Raw genomic sequence first — 18,041 nt, 5'->3', positions numbered from 1 at the left:
GGTAAATGCAATAGGAGAAACAGGCTCTGCTTTCCCAGAGACTCCTTCCACCCTGCTCTGCCTGTCAGTGGAAAGCCAGAGCAGAAATGGCTGGAGAGCAGAGCTCGTGGCTTCCAGCTCAACACACAAACAAAATCAGCTTTACCTGTTAGTTCCACTGAAGCAGCTACTCCCACTGCAGTGCATTAACATCCTTGTGCTTGCCAAGCAGACACTGGCTTTACCTTCAAGTGTCTCCATGCAAGAAATGCCACTGAAAAACCTGCAGGAAAAGCTGCATGTTAAATATATAAAGCAAGAACCTTGGAGTCTGGGTTTGGATGTTCCTGCCCTTGGATTTTCAAGCTATTTTGGTCCAATTTCATCTGTAGCTCATTTAAAGTTGAAGTTTGTTGTGGCATGGGAGTAGAAAGTTGTTTTGACACAAGCTGAATATACAGCACTGCTGAGAAGTCTCAATTGCTTTGGCTATCTCAACAAACAGATTGAATGGCCAGCAGAAATACACTGAGAAGTTATAACCATGCATCCCAGATTGGTTTGGTTCTCCTATGGCAAGTGGTGGCAGTAGGATCAGGCTGTGTCTGCAATGATGATGTTGTGAAGAGTACATTTTAGTATGGATTACTTGTGCAGGAATGTTCTAACTTTCTTTTCCTGGTCCCCAAATGCTTAATGCCCTTTTAAAGTAACTGTTGAGCATGTGAAATTGCAGATCTCTGGTCTCAAAGGAGTCTTTAATAAACAAACTAGAGATCTGCTGCATTTGTTAAAGAAGAGGAAGCTGCTGGCCCTACTGTAACAAAGGGCATTTGCCTTTGAGTTTGATGAAGCCAGGATTCTAGCCAAGGATACTCAGGGAAAGGTTAAACTCCTTGAGTGGTTAAAGTCTTTGAGTGAAACTACAGTATGTGTCCAAAGTAGTGTAGCAGGTGGTCAACACAACCCCAGGAATTACAGCAGCACCCAGAAGGACATTTCTCAGCTGAACATACTCGTGTGTTCATGCAGTCAAGGAGGTTAATGGAGCTAGGGTTTGCCTGGAGGGAAATGCACTGGAGGTTTCCCCTGGATCAGAAAGTAAGAGGAGATGGGCATGTGGGTGTGTGCCTTGCGTGTGTATCCCTTCCAAAATGCCACGCTTCACCAAAAGCTGGAGTGCTCACAAAACTAACCCCTTGACCCACAATGGCATGTGCTTGATGGAGTGTGGCTCCCCAAAAAGTCTGGCCTTCCTGCCAACTCCATTCCAACCCTTTCTGTCATCAGAGAAGAAACGATAACCACTGTGGTGAAGAACCCAAGACAAAGGGGAAGGGTTTCTCCCGCACGTTCTTCCTCGGGTCATTCACCTTCCCGCTCCCCAAGAGCAGAGCCAGCTCCAGAGCCAGTTTATGTTTCAAAGATCAGGCAGCCTGTCCACAGACACGAGCTGGAGGCAACACCAAAGTCTGCCCTTCCCATGCTGCTTGTCACAGAAGCAGAGGACAGGCAAGGAGCAGCATCTAGAGATGTCATAGAGACCAAGGTGGAGGAGAAAAAGCCCAAATGGGTTGAAGTGGAAGAAATCATTGAGTTCAAGGTGAAAAAATCACCAAAACCAACAAGGAAAAGAGGCTCATCCCCAGCAAAACAAGACAGAGATGACTCAGGGGTGTTAACGTTCACTTTTCCCAGCTCAAGGCCTAGGCGCTCCCCAGAAGATGACCCAAACACAAACAACTCCAACAACAAACTGGTGGAACAGTCAAAGTCTTTGCCTAACGAGAGTCTCTCTGAAGGGGATATCCAGCCCCTGGCATATGCAGCACAGCAGGAAGGGCCTCAAGTCAGCAGTGAAGACAGAAGCTCCCCGTGTGGCCCTGAACAACTGGGAAATGATTTGTTTGTGGATTGTGGAATGGAAGGAAAGACCCTCCTGCGGGAAACCAGCGCTGGCGAGGAGTCAGACGGCACTTCCCCGCTGCTCGCCTGCGGGGCTCAGCCTTTGCTCTTCAGTTTTGAGGCAGCTGCTGCAGACCAGCACGGACTTGTGTTCTCACCAGCGAGCCCAGAGGTCAAGGAAGAAGTAGATGAATTAGAGGTATCTTGGCCTGTTGAAGAGGAGGTACCTGAGGTAGTGGAAGATGTCCTTCCCGAAGAGGACAATGTCATTATAGTTGATGAAGCAGAGGAACCACAGGCAGATGACATGAGCAGCCGGGACCTCAAAATCTTAACCCACAACGGCAAAGTATTAACTTTGGAGGATCTTGAAGATTATGTTCCTGAGGAAGGTGAGACCTACGGCTGCGATGATCAGAAACATCCAGGAGAGAGGCCCTGTGAGATCTCTGTGCTGCAGACAGAGATCAACGAGCCCACGATTGGGAAGCCGGTGCTGCTGAACCTGGTGAGGCCTGTGGTGGCTGAGCCCAGGCAAAGGTTTTTCAGCCACTTTGAGGAGCACGTTCCTGGGGGTGTGTTTGTGTCAGCATCCAGAGTGAGCGGGGTGCAGTCTGTAGGCCCTTCAAACATCTCTTTCCATGTGAGTGATGCCTGCATGGCAGCGACGCCGGGAGTGCACGTGGCAACAGCAGCAGCTTCTCCTGCTCCCTCCTTCACAGTGAAACCATCTTTCTGCACTGAAGTCCAGCTCTCAGCAGACAACGGGCAGTCAAGCTTTAAAACTGAAGTTTCCACAAGAACCCTCAGCTACGGGACTGTTGGCGAGCCTGTCACCTTGCACATCAGCACAGAGGACCTCTCCCAAAGCTGAGCAGATGCAAGGAGAATTTTCAGCACACACATACACACACACATACACACACACACACACACACACACACACACACACAAAGCAGCATTTTAGCCAAAAAAAAACCCAAAAAAAAGAGAAAATCCAAATTGTAGGTGAGGGGAATCGGTGTCAAAGATCACAAGGTGACGTGTGGCAGGGGATACCTTTGAGGAAAATGTATTTCAATATGATATGTTGAGCTTTTCCAGTCTTAAAGGGAACATGTCTGTGAGAACGGGTGATAACTTGAGAAGCTTTGATGGAGGTGAACACATATCATTCCATAGCAGAGCAGCGATGGCGGGTTTAGGAAAAGCCTGATTCTCCTGCCTGTGACACAAATAGAAACAAGTGCAGTTCTTCACTTAATCATTTCAAGTGCCAACTTGTACATTATGGTGTGGCAAGAAGGTGGAAGTGTCTAAGGTTTTCAGCATCCTTCCACAGCCCAGGACTGTTTGTAGCTAAAGCAATCTCCTGTCGCTGTGTCTGCCTGGAGGTTGTGAGGCTTCACACTTCTCTGACTCTGCTGTACACTCCTGACAGTAATTAGCTCTATCAACATTTCTTCATCAACCTATAGACATGCACAGTCTGGTGACATCATTTTAAACATCTGCCATGGGATGAAACATGCAGAAAATGTTGTATTTGCTAAGGATGCCAAAGGCTGCTCAGACCTTTCGGTTGAAATCCTGATTTGACTAAAGTCAATGGTGAAAAGTCCCACTGGCTTAAGGAAGCAAGGATTTCATTGTTCTCTTCTGCTTTAAGTTTAAAAAAATCATCTTTTTAAATAACTGCTATTTTCAAATCCACTTCCTAGTTGTCTAAAAACATAGGTTTCATTATTCTGTGTTCTAGGGTGGTGGATTTATAAACCGTGTCTCTTAAAAGACAGATTTACCTAAGGTGCACCAAAAGTGCTGCACAGAATGACTTCTGCATTTGTATTCAAACACTAACACATGCAAAGAACCACACGTGTGGTCTTTGTCAATAAACATCACTGAAAGGATACTTGGTCTTCTGTGCATGCCAGTGGTGAAACAATACTGTTAACAGATTGTTGGATATTGCCTCCTCTATGGACTAAGAGTTCACCACAGAGCTACAGCAAAGTAGCAGGAGCACAAGGACAGTTTATAAAGCAAAGGAAGAAAAGAGTTCTTTAACCTAAATGCCTGTTTCAGAAAATACAACTGTTCAAAACGTATTGGGCTGCTTGGAAGCACTGTGAGCTGCCATTGCGTCATATTACTGTAACCACGCTCGTTGAGCTCTCTCGTAGAAGCTGAGTTTCCTTGCCTTCTGTTGAGTTTCTCTGGAGCTTTGCAGTGGGAGCACTGATTGAGGAGAAGGCTTAAGATGCACTGAGCATGGCCCATTCCTGTTGGCTTCACCAAAAATGGATGTTGCACAAACCTTCAACAAGTTGCTCACTCCTGGAAAGAAATGAGCTCATAGGCCCAAATATTGGTCCCAGTTGAAGTCAGCTGGAGTTTGTCATTGATCTCAGTAGGACCAAGCACTGGCCCTCTCTATCTGACAGACATAAGGGGTGAAAAGTCCCAACACCTTGTCCTAGATGAGCTGTGTAGAAGTGTTGCAATAGAAAATGTTTTCATTTAGATGGTGTAGGGACACCCAAGATGCTCAGACGTAGATGAATTTCTAACTAGCATGGAGAGAGAGGATTGAGTGAGTTTCTGCCTTGGAAATGTATGTGTGGTGCTGTGTCAGTGTTTCCCAGCCAGGTAACTTTGTGAAGCTTGTTCTGGCATCCTCCAGGCAACGTTCCCACAAACAGGAACTGAGTTCACAAAAGGTGCTTGTAGAAAATAACACACAATTCTTTTCCCCTTCTGTGGCTGCACCTTCCTCGTGTGCTGACCAGAATGAACACATTAATTTCACAGCCTTTTACTTTCACTATCCAAACAGGGTGTCATGTGAACTACCTTCATGATATAAGATGCTTTTCCAGTGATTACATGTGGTAAAAGAAATCAAACCTCTTCTGTGTCACTCTCCTGGGTTTTTTATACCATCTCCTTGGTTTATACTGTGTATTTTATAGTCAAGCAATGCAATGGATACATGTTAGTGCTGGTTTTCATGTATTGCACTGTGTGTTGGGAAGTAACAGACCTACAACAGGGAAACACTTTCAGAAGTTCAAGTATCTCTTTTGTATTGCACCTGATTCTGATCTCAGTCTTTCCAGTATCAATCTAGAATAATTCCACTAAAGGAAGTGGTTTTGAATCAGCTTTACAATGATACTGGTGAGAAAAGAATCTGCCCTATGGTAGTCTTCAACAGGATAATATTCATCCAAAAGATGATGTCTAAAGGGAAGTGGAGGTTTCTTCCCATTGTGGTTGATGCTCAGGTTTTTCTAAGGAAGCTAAAAGGTTGCAGTTCAGATGGTCATGGAAGAGACGACTATACTCTAATCCATTAGCTCAAAGCAATTAACATCTGTTTACATTTTATTGAAGCAAGAGAGAAACAATTACAAGGAGTTTGTAAAATCCTACGCAGGACTGTTCCAAAAGGGAAAGGTTTCTGAAAAGTTCATTACATATACTTTCAAAATATCTTCCTAGAGGTGAAAAATTATGTTTGTAAGTGATTAAACTCTGTAGATAACTAATGAACCGTGTGGGGGGTTATTTCTTGTAGCTGCAAACATACAGCTGTATTGCACAGCTGAATACAGAGAATGTTTTACTGAGATTCCTGCAGGTGAATGGGTATTAATACAGTGGAAACTTCGGTTTGCTTGAGGTACAAACAAGACAAAACCACACACACACACACACACAAAATCAAAAGCAAGATATGCTGTTAGATGCTGAGTTGATATCAATAAATGTCTTGCATCAGCTGTCACTGAACTCCCTGGGTTTCTGTGTTCTTCTCTGTTCACTGCACTTGGTAGTCCATCAGTTCCTCCTCTTCTCCCATTGACTTCAGCAGGAGCTGGGTTGCAACCCAGCAACATTAATGCAGTTGGGCTCTGATTCCTTTCTTTATGGAGAGTTTCAGAACTGTTGAAGTGGAAGAACCTGTTTTTAGAGATGCTTCCAACTCAGATTGACAAGTCCATAACTTTGAACTTCCTCTTGAGGCTGAGTTTCCAACCCCTACCATTCTATGATTGTATGATTCAAAATACCTGTCAGTTGTGTTCCTGGTTATTGGCTGAAGGAGATGTGGGCCATAAAGGTTCACGGTTGAGATTTTAGAGTTAGGAACCAAGCTGTCCATCAGAAATCTGTCATCACTGTGGCGTTAGTTTGATGTACATCAGTTAATATTGAATTTCCTCAGGTCAGCAGCTTGAATCATCACGTGTAACATCCCTAAACAGGCACGAAAGTGGTGGCATTAACAACATGGGAGAGACCTGTGGTTCTGTATAACCTGTACATGTATACCTGAGAATATCTTCTCTCACTGTGAGATGCTAGGAGCATTTCATGCCTTTCCAAAGAGTTCACTTGCTGGCAGCTGCCCAGCTCTTAGGACAGCACCAGCTGGCACCAATCACAACAGGAATCACCAAAGAATCAAAATATTGATGCAGGACAATACTGGGAGGTTTTCCAGCTGCCCCAGTGCTGATGAACACTGAGGGGCAGTCTGGGACATCATGTGAGCACAACTTGGTTTTCATCAGGAACTGATATATTTCATAAGCACTATGCTCAGGGGAGGACATTGGGAACACGAATCAAGTGAGATGTCTTCAGAGGGAGCTGGTCCAAATACAGCCTTCAAGGTTTGCTGAGGTCTATCGTGGGAATTCAGTTTCTTAAGGCCAGGAAAGGTACAGAATTGAAACAAATATAGGACATGCCCCTGTGTCAGTGACATTAAACAAGTCCTTTGTGTGCAAGTGCTCTTCTTTTTTTCTTGATGGATCAAGTTTGCACTCTTGCTTGGCAAGCAGTCACATCATGGACATGATCAACTGTCTTTCTCTGACATGAATTTTGTCTGTCTTTATGGATACCTTTATGGTTCCTTAGATATCATCTGTCCCTTTGTTGTCCTGCTTCAAGATTTGTGGAAGGTGTATTCAACAGGGGCTTGGATCAGATGAATTCCTGAGGTCCTGTGATCACATCCTAGCCTAGCTTCTCCTACCAGCACTGACTGGGGATGAGATCATGGTGGACATTGTCTCCTAGATGGGAATTATGCAAAGATGTATGCTTGAAAATCCTTTTTTCTGTATGGAAAGCTTTTATCTTCTCTCTGTCTTCAAGAACATGAGTTTCTTGGTGCAGGAGTTCTATCTCCCTCTGTGTATTGCTTCCCTGTACACAATTGTGCATCACAGTACAGACTAGGTGGCTTTGCTTTTGGAATATCTTGCAAAGACATAGTCCTGAATAAATTCAAAAGCCTGAGGTCCCTTCTAGTGCAAAGTCCAGCAAGAATATGCAGTAGGATAAATACATCACTGCAGAGCAAGGAGCAGCTTTTATGCCACCCTCTCAGACTCCCAAAGAACAGCCTTCCCTTCTTCCCCCTGCCCTTCTCCAGAGATGCCCATGGGGCTGCTACCTGCCTACTTCTCCTTCCCCATGAGAATAGCATCCTCCTGGCACACAGATACTCTATCAGTGCAATGGGTCACCACTGAGTTCATTTCATTGACCCCAGTAAAGGTATTTTTGACAGCTCAGCCAACATAGTGTTGAGCTGGGAGATGGATCTGCTGCCTGGGGAGAGGCCTGGAGCGTGTGCGGTGTGGCACAGTGTCCTCAGCCTGGTGAGTTATGTCTTTCCAAAGTGTGTTCTGCCAACCTTCTTCTTTAAGTCTGAGCTGTGTTTCCTCTCTTGCTGGAATAAGCATTTCTTCATCAGCTGTCTGCTCTAGGAGGAGAAAAGGACACGATTGCAGCTATTCCCCTGCCTTGGATGATGCTGCTGTTTTCTTTTGACCCTGAAGAGAGAAAAGCTGTTGTTCTTGTCTGTAGGAATGACTTCCCCACAGTCAGAGATGGAGACTACTGTCCAGGCCTCACTTCAGCGTGCTGATAAGGAGATCAAGACAGCCCTAAAGAAACTCATGGACTCAGCATCACTGCTGGTGACTCTTCCCCCGGGCATGAGAGGAGGAGCTGGTGGCCTTGGCCTTCCTGAGTCCCTTCCTTCAGACCACTCAGAAACAGCAGCTGAGCCTTCTGTGATAGTTCAAGAAGCCAGTACCCAAACCCAGGCTGCTGGTAGGTTTGTCATGAATCTAGAAAATGCCCCATGGGAATGAGAGTCAAGAGACACAAAAATATTGAACATGTCAGTAATGATCTGGGGGTTTTCCCCCTCGTTTTTCTGTTTCATTGTGGTTTTAGCAGTTAAAGATTAAAGAGAGGATCCAAAGAGATGTTGGGCTGTGGGTTGGGGTTGAATTGGACACAAGTTCAGGGCAGATCTTTCTGGAAATGGGAAGTGTTTGAAAACTGTCTGAAGCAGAGTTTGGTTCATCACCTGCCCAAAACACAGGGATGGGGCATTTTTTTCCAACTTTATGCTTTTGTCCCTGGACTTGCTTCAAGTTTAGTTGGGGGAGAAGGGGGAGGTGGGATCCCTCCTTTACCTTTATAGAAGTCATTCGGTTGCTCATTTGGTGGGGTAAGGGAGATTGCTTTTCTTGTACTGTTTGCTATAAACAAGCCAGAAATGTGTCTAACACCCCTGTACCAGCTGTCTGAGACTTTCTAATATGCTGAGTGCATCAAGCTCACCTGCATTTCACCGTCCCTGGAGCCTTCATGGACTCAGCGGTTTCCATGTGATTCAAACCAACGCTGTTTGTGACTGTGCCTTGCCAGGAGATCAGGCCTTTTGTCTTTGCATTGTTGTTTAAAAAAGCATGAATAAGTGGCAACCCTTCCACTCTTTCTTCTGCTTCTGCCATACTAACTTATCTAAGCTGTCTCTGTCAACTCCACCAGTGTTAACTTGACAGGACAAGTAGCCGTCAGCTCGAAACTCCAATTGTTGTTTAGCAAAAATGATATTCTTGTCTAAAACTTAACAAGGATAGAAGCACCAGACCCAAAATAGCTGCATAAAACAATGACAGGCCTTTAAAACCCTTTTTTTTTGCCTTTCTGGTAGGAAGTCACCTGTGAAAATGATCCTCTGGTGAAGTGGGGTGGTGCAAAAGCCACGAGTAAAACATCAACCAGCAGATTATTTCTTCAGTCCTAACTGCAGGGATGATAAGAATAGGGAATGAGGTGGTTTTGTTTCACCTGAGAAAACTAAACTTGTTATTAACATGGGGAATGATGTCAGTAAGATGGAAGCTTGACAAGTGGCCCTGCGATCACATGCTTTGAATGACAGGAAGGCAACTATTTCAGTAGATAGGAAAGCATAGTCCCACCAACGCGGGATCTCTGACCCTGCCAGTCAATGACCATCATTCAATAACCATCTTTTCCACCCCAATAAGATTGTTTTATGTGATTTCTAGAAACTGCTGGTATTTTCCCAAACCAGCCAACACCAAACAACCCCAGAGTGCTCCCCAAAAGGGCCCTTCCTGCTGGGGAGAAGATTCCTCTTGATTTAACCTTTTCTTCTCAAATGAAAGAAGGAAATGATGCACTTTATCCTACGAGGTAACTCCAACAGTCAACATCCTTTGGGAATGGAAGATCAAACCAGTTTCTGAATATCCATGGAGGGATTTAAAAGACACGTAGATGTTGCACTTAGGGACGTGGTTTAATGGTGGACTTTGTAGTGTCAGGTTAACATTTGGACTCAATGACCTTAAGGGTCTTTTCCAACCTAAATGATTCTAGAGTTCTATTATTTCATGATAGCCATGAGCTGGAACCCAAACACAAACTATTTCCTGCAAAGGATATGTGGAACTCATGCTGTCCTTCCAGTCACCTGATTTCTTCCTGTCCCTACTGACTGCCTTTCCTATTTTTGTCCCTGTGTCTTAGCTTTGCCCAGTTCAGCAGTGTGCCACTGTTCAGTCTCTCTGGTATTTGCTTCACGTGGCCTTCTCAAAAGGCCCAAATTCCTCTCCTCAGAGGTTGCACCGTCTGAGGTCAGACAGACTCTATTCTGACACAAGGCAGACTAGAAATGGCTTCAAAGGTTTGCTCTGGTTTCAGATGTGCCATCGTAGGTTATGTGTCTAACTTGCCTTATTTCTGCTGCCAGACAAAGCCCAAAGGCAGATTCCAGAGGAAGAACAGAGTGTGCCAAAGCCCAGCCCTGCTCCTTCCCACGAAGAGGCAGCTTCAGGAGACGAAAGCACTCAGGAGCGCACTGTTCCTATCACCAGGTAAATACCCAGCTCAATATGTGACTGATACCAGGGCAGGTTTCTGAAGGAAGCAAATCTTATTGCAAGAGAAACAACACCTCCACCTCTATGACAGAGCAAGCAGGTGGTGACTTGAACAGATTCTTGTAGGTTTGTTATCATTTTTACATTGTGCAAGAAAGAAATCAATTCCCCCAAGCCACAATTCTTCTTGTATTAATTGTAGGTAAATAGTTATTTGCCTGGGGGTTAAACACTAAACAATGTCAGAGTGTGGTCCTGGATCTCTGTAGTTGTATGTGAATCTAATGATCTTGTTTTTCTTGGCTTCATGAAAGAACATCACCGGGAGATTGGTACAGAAAAGAAGGAGATGTGGTCTGGGATGTCCACAGCGAAGTCTACATTGAGACCACAGAAAGAACTTGTGTGTATAAGACCGAGGAAAAGACCCCAACAAGTAAGGAAGACCCTTGTTTGCTTTTCCCACATCCCATGATTGTTGTTGTCTTCACTTTTGGTAATAACTCCTGAGTGTTTTCTTAAATGCTTCCCTTCTTTGAGCAGTAAAAACAACTAACAGGTAAGCATGAAGTTAAGAAGCCTAAAAGTAATGTTGAGTGTAAAGAGACCCAAATATATTGCTGTGTGATATCTCTTGATCTGACATTAAGCTAATGTTATACCCTAAATGGCCAGTGCTATAAATCCCATTGGAGTAACTCAAGCTACACCAGCACACTATGAGTAAAGTCATGGTGGTGTGCATGCAGCAAAGCCTTGTGTCTCACCAGGTCCTCCCTATATGCAAGTGACAATAGAGGATGTGCAGGTGAATTCTGGGGAGTGTGCCAAATTTCAAGCAGTCATTGAAGGAACCCCTCAGCCTACTGTGTTGTGGTTTAAGGTAAGTGCAGACTTTTCTCTGGCTGAGAGTGAGGACCACAGGAAGGACTGTAGCACAGTCATTTAATGAGGAATTCATGAGGCCTCATCTGGAGTCCTGTGCCCAGTTCTGGGCTCCTCACTTCAAGGGGAACTGCTGGAGAGAGGCCAGCACAGGGCTATCAAGATGCTGTGGGGATTGGAACATCTCTGTATTGGGTAAACAAAGTTAGACACCAGGGACATCTTCAGCCAGCATTTTGTTCATAAGATTTGCCTAAAAAGTCTGTGTTGTAGCTCTGCTCGAACATGTTTCTTCTCTTCCAGTGTTACCATCTTGGGTTTTGCAGTGCCAAACTGTCATTTCTTTCTTCAGGGTACTTCATTGCTGACAGACAGCAACAGGCTCCATCAAGGGAAGGAAGGAACAACATATTTCTTAGTTGTGGACCATGCTGTCTCAGAAGATGGTGGTGTTTATACCTGTGTTGCCAAAAATGCAGGAGGGGAGGTTTTGTGCAAAGCAGAGCTTGTTGTGCATGAAGGTAATGGCATTCCCTGGGCTGCAGGAGTTGCTCCCATAGCTACTGCAATATGTTGCAGTTGTCTTCTGGTACCTATGTAGTATCTGCTTTGCATGCCAGCATAGCTCTTCTGTATTACCACTATGGCAGGTTCTAGTATGAGAGCAATGATCTAATGATGTATATATACATATATACACAAATGAGATTTGTTTTCTCTGCTTCAGACTACGTGATGTTGATGAATACAACAGAAATAAGGCCACAGAAATAAGTGAGGCCATGTCTCTGGTGGTGTCCTGCTCTTTAGCCTGTCTCTCTTCTCATGTATGCCAGGTAGAAGATGCAGCCCCAAAGTTCATATTGACAGGTTATGTCACTGTAGAGCTCTGCTTCATGCTATGCAGAGGTTTAGAGGTCAGCTGTAACTTTTCTTACCTTAAATTCTCCTGTAATAACTTCACAGGCTATCAGTAAGGCATTGCTGTCTGAATATTAACCTATTTCCCTTCGTTTCCAAAGCTAAGAAAGACCAAGAAGCAAAGAAAGTGGCCACCAGGAGAAAGCTCCATTCCATTTATGAAGTGAAGCAGGAGATTGGAAGGTAAATGCATTTTGCAACTTCATAGCATCTCTGCTGGAGAGTATCTGATGAGCTGCTGAGCATGTGTAACCAGAGGCAGAGCTGGATCCAGCTGTGGAAGGGTCTGAAAAGGTGAAGGTATTGGCAAGAAGTGGGAGGTCACCCCATTGCAGGTCTGCTGGAAATGCTTTCCTGAGTTTGGGAGAGTCTTTACAACCCATAGCTCGAGGTAGCTCCAACCAGAAAAGATAGCAGCCAGAAGGTGTGAGGATAGGTGCCCAGGTATGGCTCCTTGGCAGCGTTAGCATCACAAACCCATAGCAAGCAGCACCACGCCTGTCCAGGGGATCCACAAGCATCAGCCTTTGTCAGCACAACGTCTTAGCACCTGAAACAGCTTTTCCCTTGATGTAAAGTCGCTGCTTGATTTTGGGGACAGCCAGGAGAGGGCACCTCACTAGAGGGAAGTGAGCTTTGTGCCTAGAGTTTAATCCCTGAGCAGTAGGGCGCTGTCAAAGGCTGGGGCACGGAATGGTTTAAGCCTGCTGTGCAGACAGCTTCAAACCCAGCCTGAGCAGGCTTTGTCCTTTGGTTTTCACACAGGGGCTGCTTCAGCTTTGTGAAACGGGTTGTACACAAAGGGAACAGAGTGTCTTGTGCTGCCAAGTTCATACCTCTGCGAAGCAAAAGGAAGGCTCGAGCGCATCAAGAGAGGGATATTCTTGCCTCTCTGTCCCACGACAGGATCACCAGGCTCCTGGATCAGTTTGAAACAAGGAAAACACTGATTTTGATTCTGGAGTTGTATCCTTTTGGGTGTTGCTTGTCTGAGGAGGCTGGGAGTTACTAGACAGAGCTCATTTATTAAAAAACTCAGCAATTTAGCATTTTGAGGTTTTGCCTGAGACAAAAGGCCATGGCCACTCGTTCTGTGCACTGCAGGACAGCACAGCTCTGTGAGATCACCACTGAAGTGCCATGTTGCTGCTGGGTTTAGGGAAAACTGCTGTATATATTTGTACACACAAGTGTGAACGAGTTGTTTAGCACCAAATCTCTTTTCTGAATTGCCTGGAAGTGATGGACTCTGTTTCCATAGGATCTGATCAGTGTGAGCACCAAGTGTTAATGAAGAGCAGAAAAGCCCAGAGCCAGCAGGCAGATTTCAGCTCCTGCTTGTAGGGAGCACAGGTTTATTGCTGCCTAATTCTGCAAGGACAGTGCTGCAACAGAGACTGCCATGAATTACCTGCACACCACGTTGCCTGGGATCACCTGGGGAATTCTGCTGTTAGCTGGGTAGAGGTGCTTACCATGTAAAAATAAGCACTTCCCTGTAGTTCTCTTTGCCCTTAATGCTGTTGCCAGATGCTCCAACGAGGAGCTCCTTGACCGTTTATTCAAGAAGAGTGTTGTCACTGAGGCTGAGGTAATCTTTCTTCCCCCTGTGAAAGGCCAGAGGTGGTTGGTACCACCACAGCACCTTCCAGTTGCATTTGCCCTTTTGAATACAAGGGATGTCTCAGGACCAGTGATAATCTGCCAAAACACAATCAGTCTTTAAAAGGTCTTTCCACCAGCCTTCATTAGTTGAGTTTCTTTGGGGAATAACTAGAAACAGCCGATGATTTTGACCACCAGCATTGCATTCAGCCTAATGCAGGTGATATTTCCTCCATTATCATTCTTCTGCTGTCCCCTGGAGCTCCTGCATCCTCACTTGCTTAGTAACACTTTATCCCTTCACAGCTGCTCTTCTATCCACTCCCTTCAGTCTCCAAAACAAGGGCTGAAGTAACACTTTCTAAGGGGCTTTTTGAGGTCCTTGGTGCTCCAAGTTCAGAACATCTCACATCTGCTATCTAGTAGCCATATTTATTGGTAAAATTGGGGGGAAATAGAATCATAGAATGGTTTGGATTGGGAAGGGCCTTTAAACATCAAATGTCAGCTAACACTATCAAATGTCAAGGGTAGAGGACTTCTGCAGCTGAAGATAGCCCTGCATGTTTGGAGGGTTGGGTTTCTTTAAAGAAAGGCCCCAGCAGGGCAGTGTGCTCACACCCAGGGGTAATTCCACAGGGTAATGTCTGGTTCACATCTGATTTTCAACTGTAAGACTAGTAGAAGAAATTCATTGTAGTTTTACAAGTGTTTCCAGTTCAGTCTCTCATCTATTAAAACTGGTGGGGGAACCAGGGGCTGATTTATTTACTATTAGTGGTTAAGAATTGTTTAATAATCAATGTCATTTATAGGTTAAAGTGTATATCAAGCAAATATTGGAAGGAATCAAATATCTTCATGACAACAAGGTCCTTCATTTGGATATTAAGGTAATGTGCAAGGGCAGATCTGGCTCCTCGTGGCCTCTTGCTGCTCAGGGAAGGGGCATTCTCTATTCAAATTGTTCTTAGTTATGTCTGAAAATGTCGCCTCCTTTCTCCCTTTTCTTTCATTTCATTTGCTAGCCACTGAATATCCTCATGGTTTATCCTGAAAGGGAAGACCTTAAGCTCTGTGACTTTGGATTTGCTCAGAAGATCACACCCCGTGAACCTCAGTTCAGCAAATATGGGTCTCCGGAGTTCGTTGCCCCAGAAATCGTTTCTCAGTCACCGGTGTCAAAAGCAACTGATATCTGGTAACCTGTCATCTTTCTAAAGAGCTTTTGCCCTAGATGGCCCAGGTTTCATTTATCATTAACAGTTACATGGAGTAGTGATAACCCAGGAAAGTGAAAGTGTGCACTGAGAATCCAGAACGCATCAGGGCTCTGTAAGCTCCTTCTGCCTATTTTAATCAGCCATAATTGAACTCTGACAGCTAATTAACACAAAGGAGTGTCTTAGAGAAGATGATCTTTACTAGAGGCAGCAGATAGGGAAGATGATCTTAAGGGGCTTTCCAGAAAACGCAAACAGACCCCAAAAAGGTATTTGGAGCATCTTCCCTATCCGAGCTTTAAAAACTAGAGAACATGTTTTCTTAATGTTGAAAAGGCAAAAGAAGTGTGAAAACAATAGCTTTGGGGGTTATTTTCCTCAAAAAGGTGAGGAGAAGAAGATGATCTTACTGTGACAGGATGTCTAGAGCCAGGAAGAGGGGTTGTGTGCTTGAGAAGGATGGAGAAGTACTGCCCATCACCTGACATGTGTGTTCCCTCTCTCCTCAGGGCTGTTGGGGTCATCACATATTTAAGGTAAATGAATCTTCCTGGCAAGACTCATTCAATATCCCTCTGTCAGTCAGAGCTGTCAGTACCTTCAAGTGATGGAGTGAGGCATTGAGTCCTCCTATCATGAGGGCAATTTCTTTTGTGGTTTACTCCTTTACTCACTCCTCCTTAGCTGCCCAGGGGCTTTTGTCATTGTCCTGGCTTGACAGCTGCTCTCCTTGCAGGTAATGATGAGAGCTGTGGATGAGGGTCAGCCATCCCTTTGCCTGTTTTAGCCAACACTCTACTGTAGCTGTGCAAAATCAAACCCTTGATTCCTCCTCTGTGAAACAGGGATGAATAATTCAGTTCAGTGCCACGTGACACTGGGGTGTAAGATGCCCTGGTAGTGGACACCCTCCTCACAAACACTGCAAGTCCCACACATGGAGCCCCTCAAGCAACTGAAAGCCCCAAGTAAGCATCTGTGCTTCTGCCATTTGAACAGCAAATTGAAGTCTAAACCCTGTCTCCTTTTCTTTTCTGCTGTTTAACAAACAAGCCTAACATGCAAGTCTCCATTTGCTGGGGAGAACGACAGAGGAACCCTCCTAAATATCCAGAACGGGGAGATTTCATGGACCATCCCTGACTTTGTTCACTTGAGTGAAGATGCAAAGGATTTTATAAAAGGGATCCTCCAGCAGCACCCTGAGTGAGTGCACTTTTGTGTTTCCAGTGTGCAAAGGTGTTGGTACCTCAGCGGGCAGATCTCAGCCCATCAGAGCTTTGGTGGTTTTGAAAAGCTGAGGGAGACGTGGTGCATTGAAATATCAAAGGGGAAAAGGCCTCAATTCTTCTTTACCATTCCCTGTTACTCAAAACATAACTCAGCAATTTGTCAGACTGGCCTGTTTCTGGAATGATGATGATGTCCTCACTCCCTGATTGCTCCAGGCACGTGAGATTCTGAAATGAGAGAGAAGTGGGAAGAGCAAGGGCTGCTATGGGGGGACTTGTACAATGATTAAACAATATTAACCACATTCATTCAGTAAATTCAAAAGACAGCTGGAAGGCACATTTGCAGGCATTTGCTTTTTGACTTCATTTCAATTCTTTCTGCCTGCTGCCAAAGCTATTTTTGCTCTGGACACCTAAAGAGTTTTAAGTCAGTCTTAGAGCTGCTCTCAACACCCTTGGACAGGCTCCCTGCAGGGTGCTGTGGGGTCTGCCTGAGGATCTGCAGGGAGTCTCACACTGCTAAAGGAGGATGTTTCAGCTCAAGGGAAGCAAACCTTGGGTTGAAAGCCTCTGTTTGGCTTCTCAGCTCTAAAGCAGCAGCCTGAGGACATGCTCAAAAGATGTCCACACGAAGATCTTGTGGTTGCTGTTGGAAGTGTCACTACTAAAGTGTCTTTTCTCTTATCAGAGCCAGGCCTAGTGCTTTGGACTGTCTTTCTCACAGATGGTTCATGGTAAGTTTGTCCCGATTCTTTATTAGAGTCATTAAAACTATTGAGGTTGGATGAGGTCTTTGGAGGGACAGCTCTTAAACCTGCTTGCTGTTCTTTGCTGGTGCATTTTTATCCTTGCTCTCCTACTTTCTGTCCTACAGAGAAGCTCAAGTACGACTCTCCAGAAAGAGGAGGCACATTGGTATTTACATGCCATAATATGTTCCTTTTCAAAGGACAAAGATGACTACTGACATGTGCAGATAAAACTTGTCTGTGTAGAAAGGAAACTGTGGCTTTGCAGTGCCAAATTAGGGTTTCTATTCCAGTGCCTTCCTTAAGGAGAAGAGCTAGGAATTAACCCCCCTCCCAAAAAAAAAGGAGTTTAATGACATGCCTTGAACAGAGCTTGCTTTTATCATTGAAAAGCTGAGATTGCCTCCAGTTTAACCATGTGGGGTTGTAGCAGTTTTGGTCTGTTGTAAATGAAAGGATTCTGGAAGGAGGGAATCCTAAGAAACCAAACTTCTCAGGAAGTCAGGAATTCATAACCACTGATTTTCCTCTCATTCCACCTGGCAGCACAACCTCCCCCTCGAAGCAGCTCATTTCATTAACACCAAGCAGCTCAAATTCATTGTGGCTCGGAGCAAGTGGCAGGTGAGTTGGCCTTAATCGATCTTGGTTCTTTTTAGGTCTATATAAATACATTTCATTACATTTTCACCTTTTAAACTCTATCAGGATAGTGAGCACAGCAGAGATGTCAGCTTGGCTATGAATGGAGGACAAGCCCAAGGGAGAGTGGTCTATAGATGTGGCAGAAATACATTATCTGGGCTTTTACTGCCTGGAAATCATCTGGTCTAATGAAGGTGCCTGTAGGATGCATGGCTGGGTCTAAGCCAGGTACCCTCAGCTGCTTTTGCAACCAGTGCTGAGTTACAGACAGGTCCCAAGAAGATTCCTCTTTTCCTGTAGTTCTCTAAAATAATCTGCCTTCTGAAGGTGCCAGTTTCTCTCTGATGTTTGTAAGGGCAGCCCAAGTGCTTAACTTCAAATGAGGCATCTCACATGGCAGAGGTTAGAGCAGATGAACCTCCTGAAGTATGGCAGGTCTTCTGTTGGCCTGAGTCACTGTGGGCTGTGCTGCAGTTAACAGCTTTAAGGCCATTTACCCCAGCTAGGATCTCATCTGATGTGGTTCATTAAAAACTCCTTTTCCATCTGCTTTGAGTGGCCAGATTGTCTTTGAAAATCTTAGTCAGGGTTCAGTTCCACCATTCACAACAAGAAATGTGTCCCCTGAAGTCACTGGGGTTGCACCTCTGCGAATGAGAG

General features: G+C 44.9%; 1 protein-coding gene across 1 annotated transcript in view; it reads left to right on the top strand.

The window, feature by feature from the left end:
- Positions 1–18,041, top strand: part of OBSCN (obscurin, cytoskeletal calmodulin and titin-interacting RhoGEF) — a 170,474-nt gene that overhangs the window by 139,351 nt on the left and 13,082 nt on the right. The window contains 15 exon segments of the mRNA XM_061997422.1: positions 7,777–7,923; positions 7,966–8,036; positions 9,991–10,130; positions 10,436–10,554; positions 10,889–11,001; positions 11,356–11,524; positions 12,026–12,107; positions 12,690–12,890; positions 13,455–13,515; positions 14,345–14,422; positions 14,558–14,730; positions 15,262–15,288; positions 15,806–15,958; positions 16,676–16,721; positions 17,283–17,360. Coding sequence (XP_061853406.1) covers positions 7,777–7,923; positions 7,966–8,036; positions 9,991–10,130; positions 10,436–10,554; positions 10,889–11,001; positions 11,356–11,524; positions 12,026–12,107; positions 12,690–12,890; positions 13,455–13,515; positions 14,345–14,422; positions 14,558–14,730; positions 15,262–15,288; positions 15,806–15,958; positions 16,676–16,721; positions 17,283–17,360 — 1,658 coding nt within the window.

Source organism: Colius striatus, chromosome 5 (assembly GCF_028858725.1).
Source record: "Colius striatus isolate bColStr4 chromosome 5, bColStr4.1.hap1, whole genome shotgun sequence".
In the NCBI taxonomy this organism is placed as follows: Eukaryota; Metazoa; Chordata; class Aves; order Coliiformes; family Coliidae; genus Colius; species Colius striatus.
This window is presented reverse-complemented; position numbering and strand designations above follow the sequence as displayed.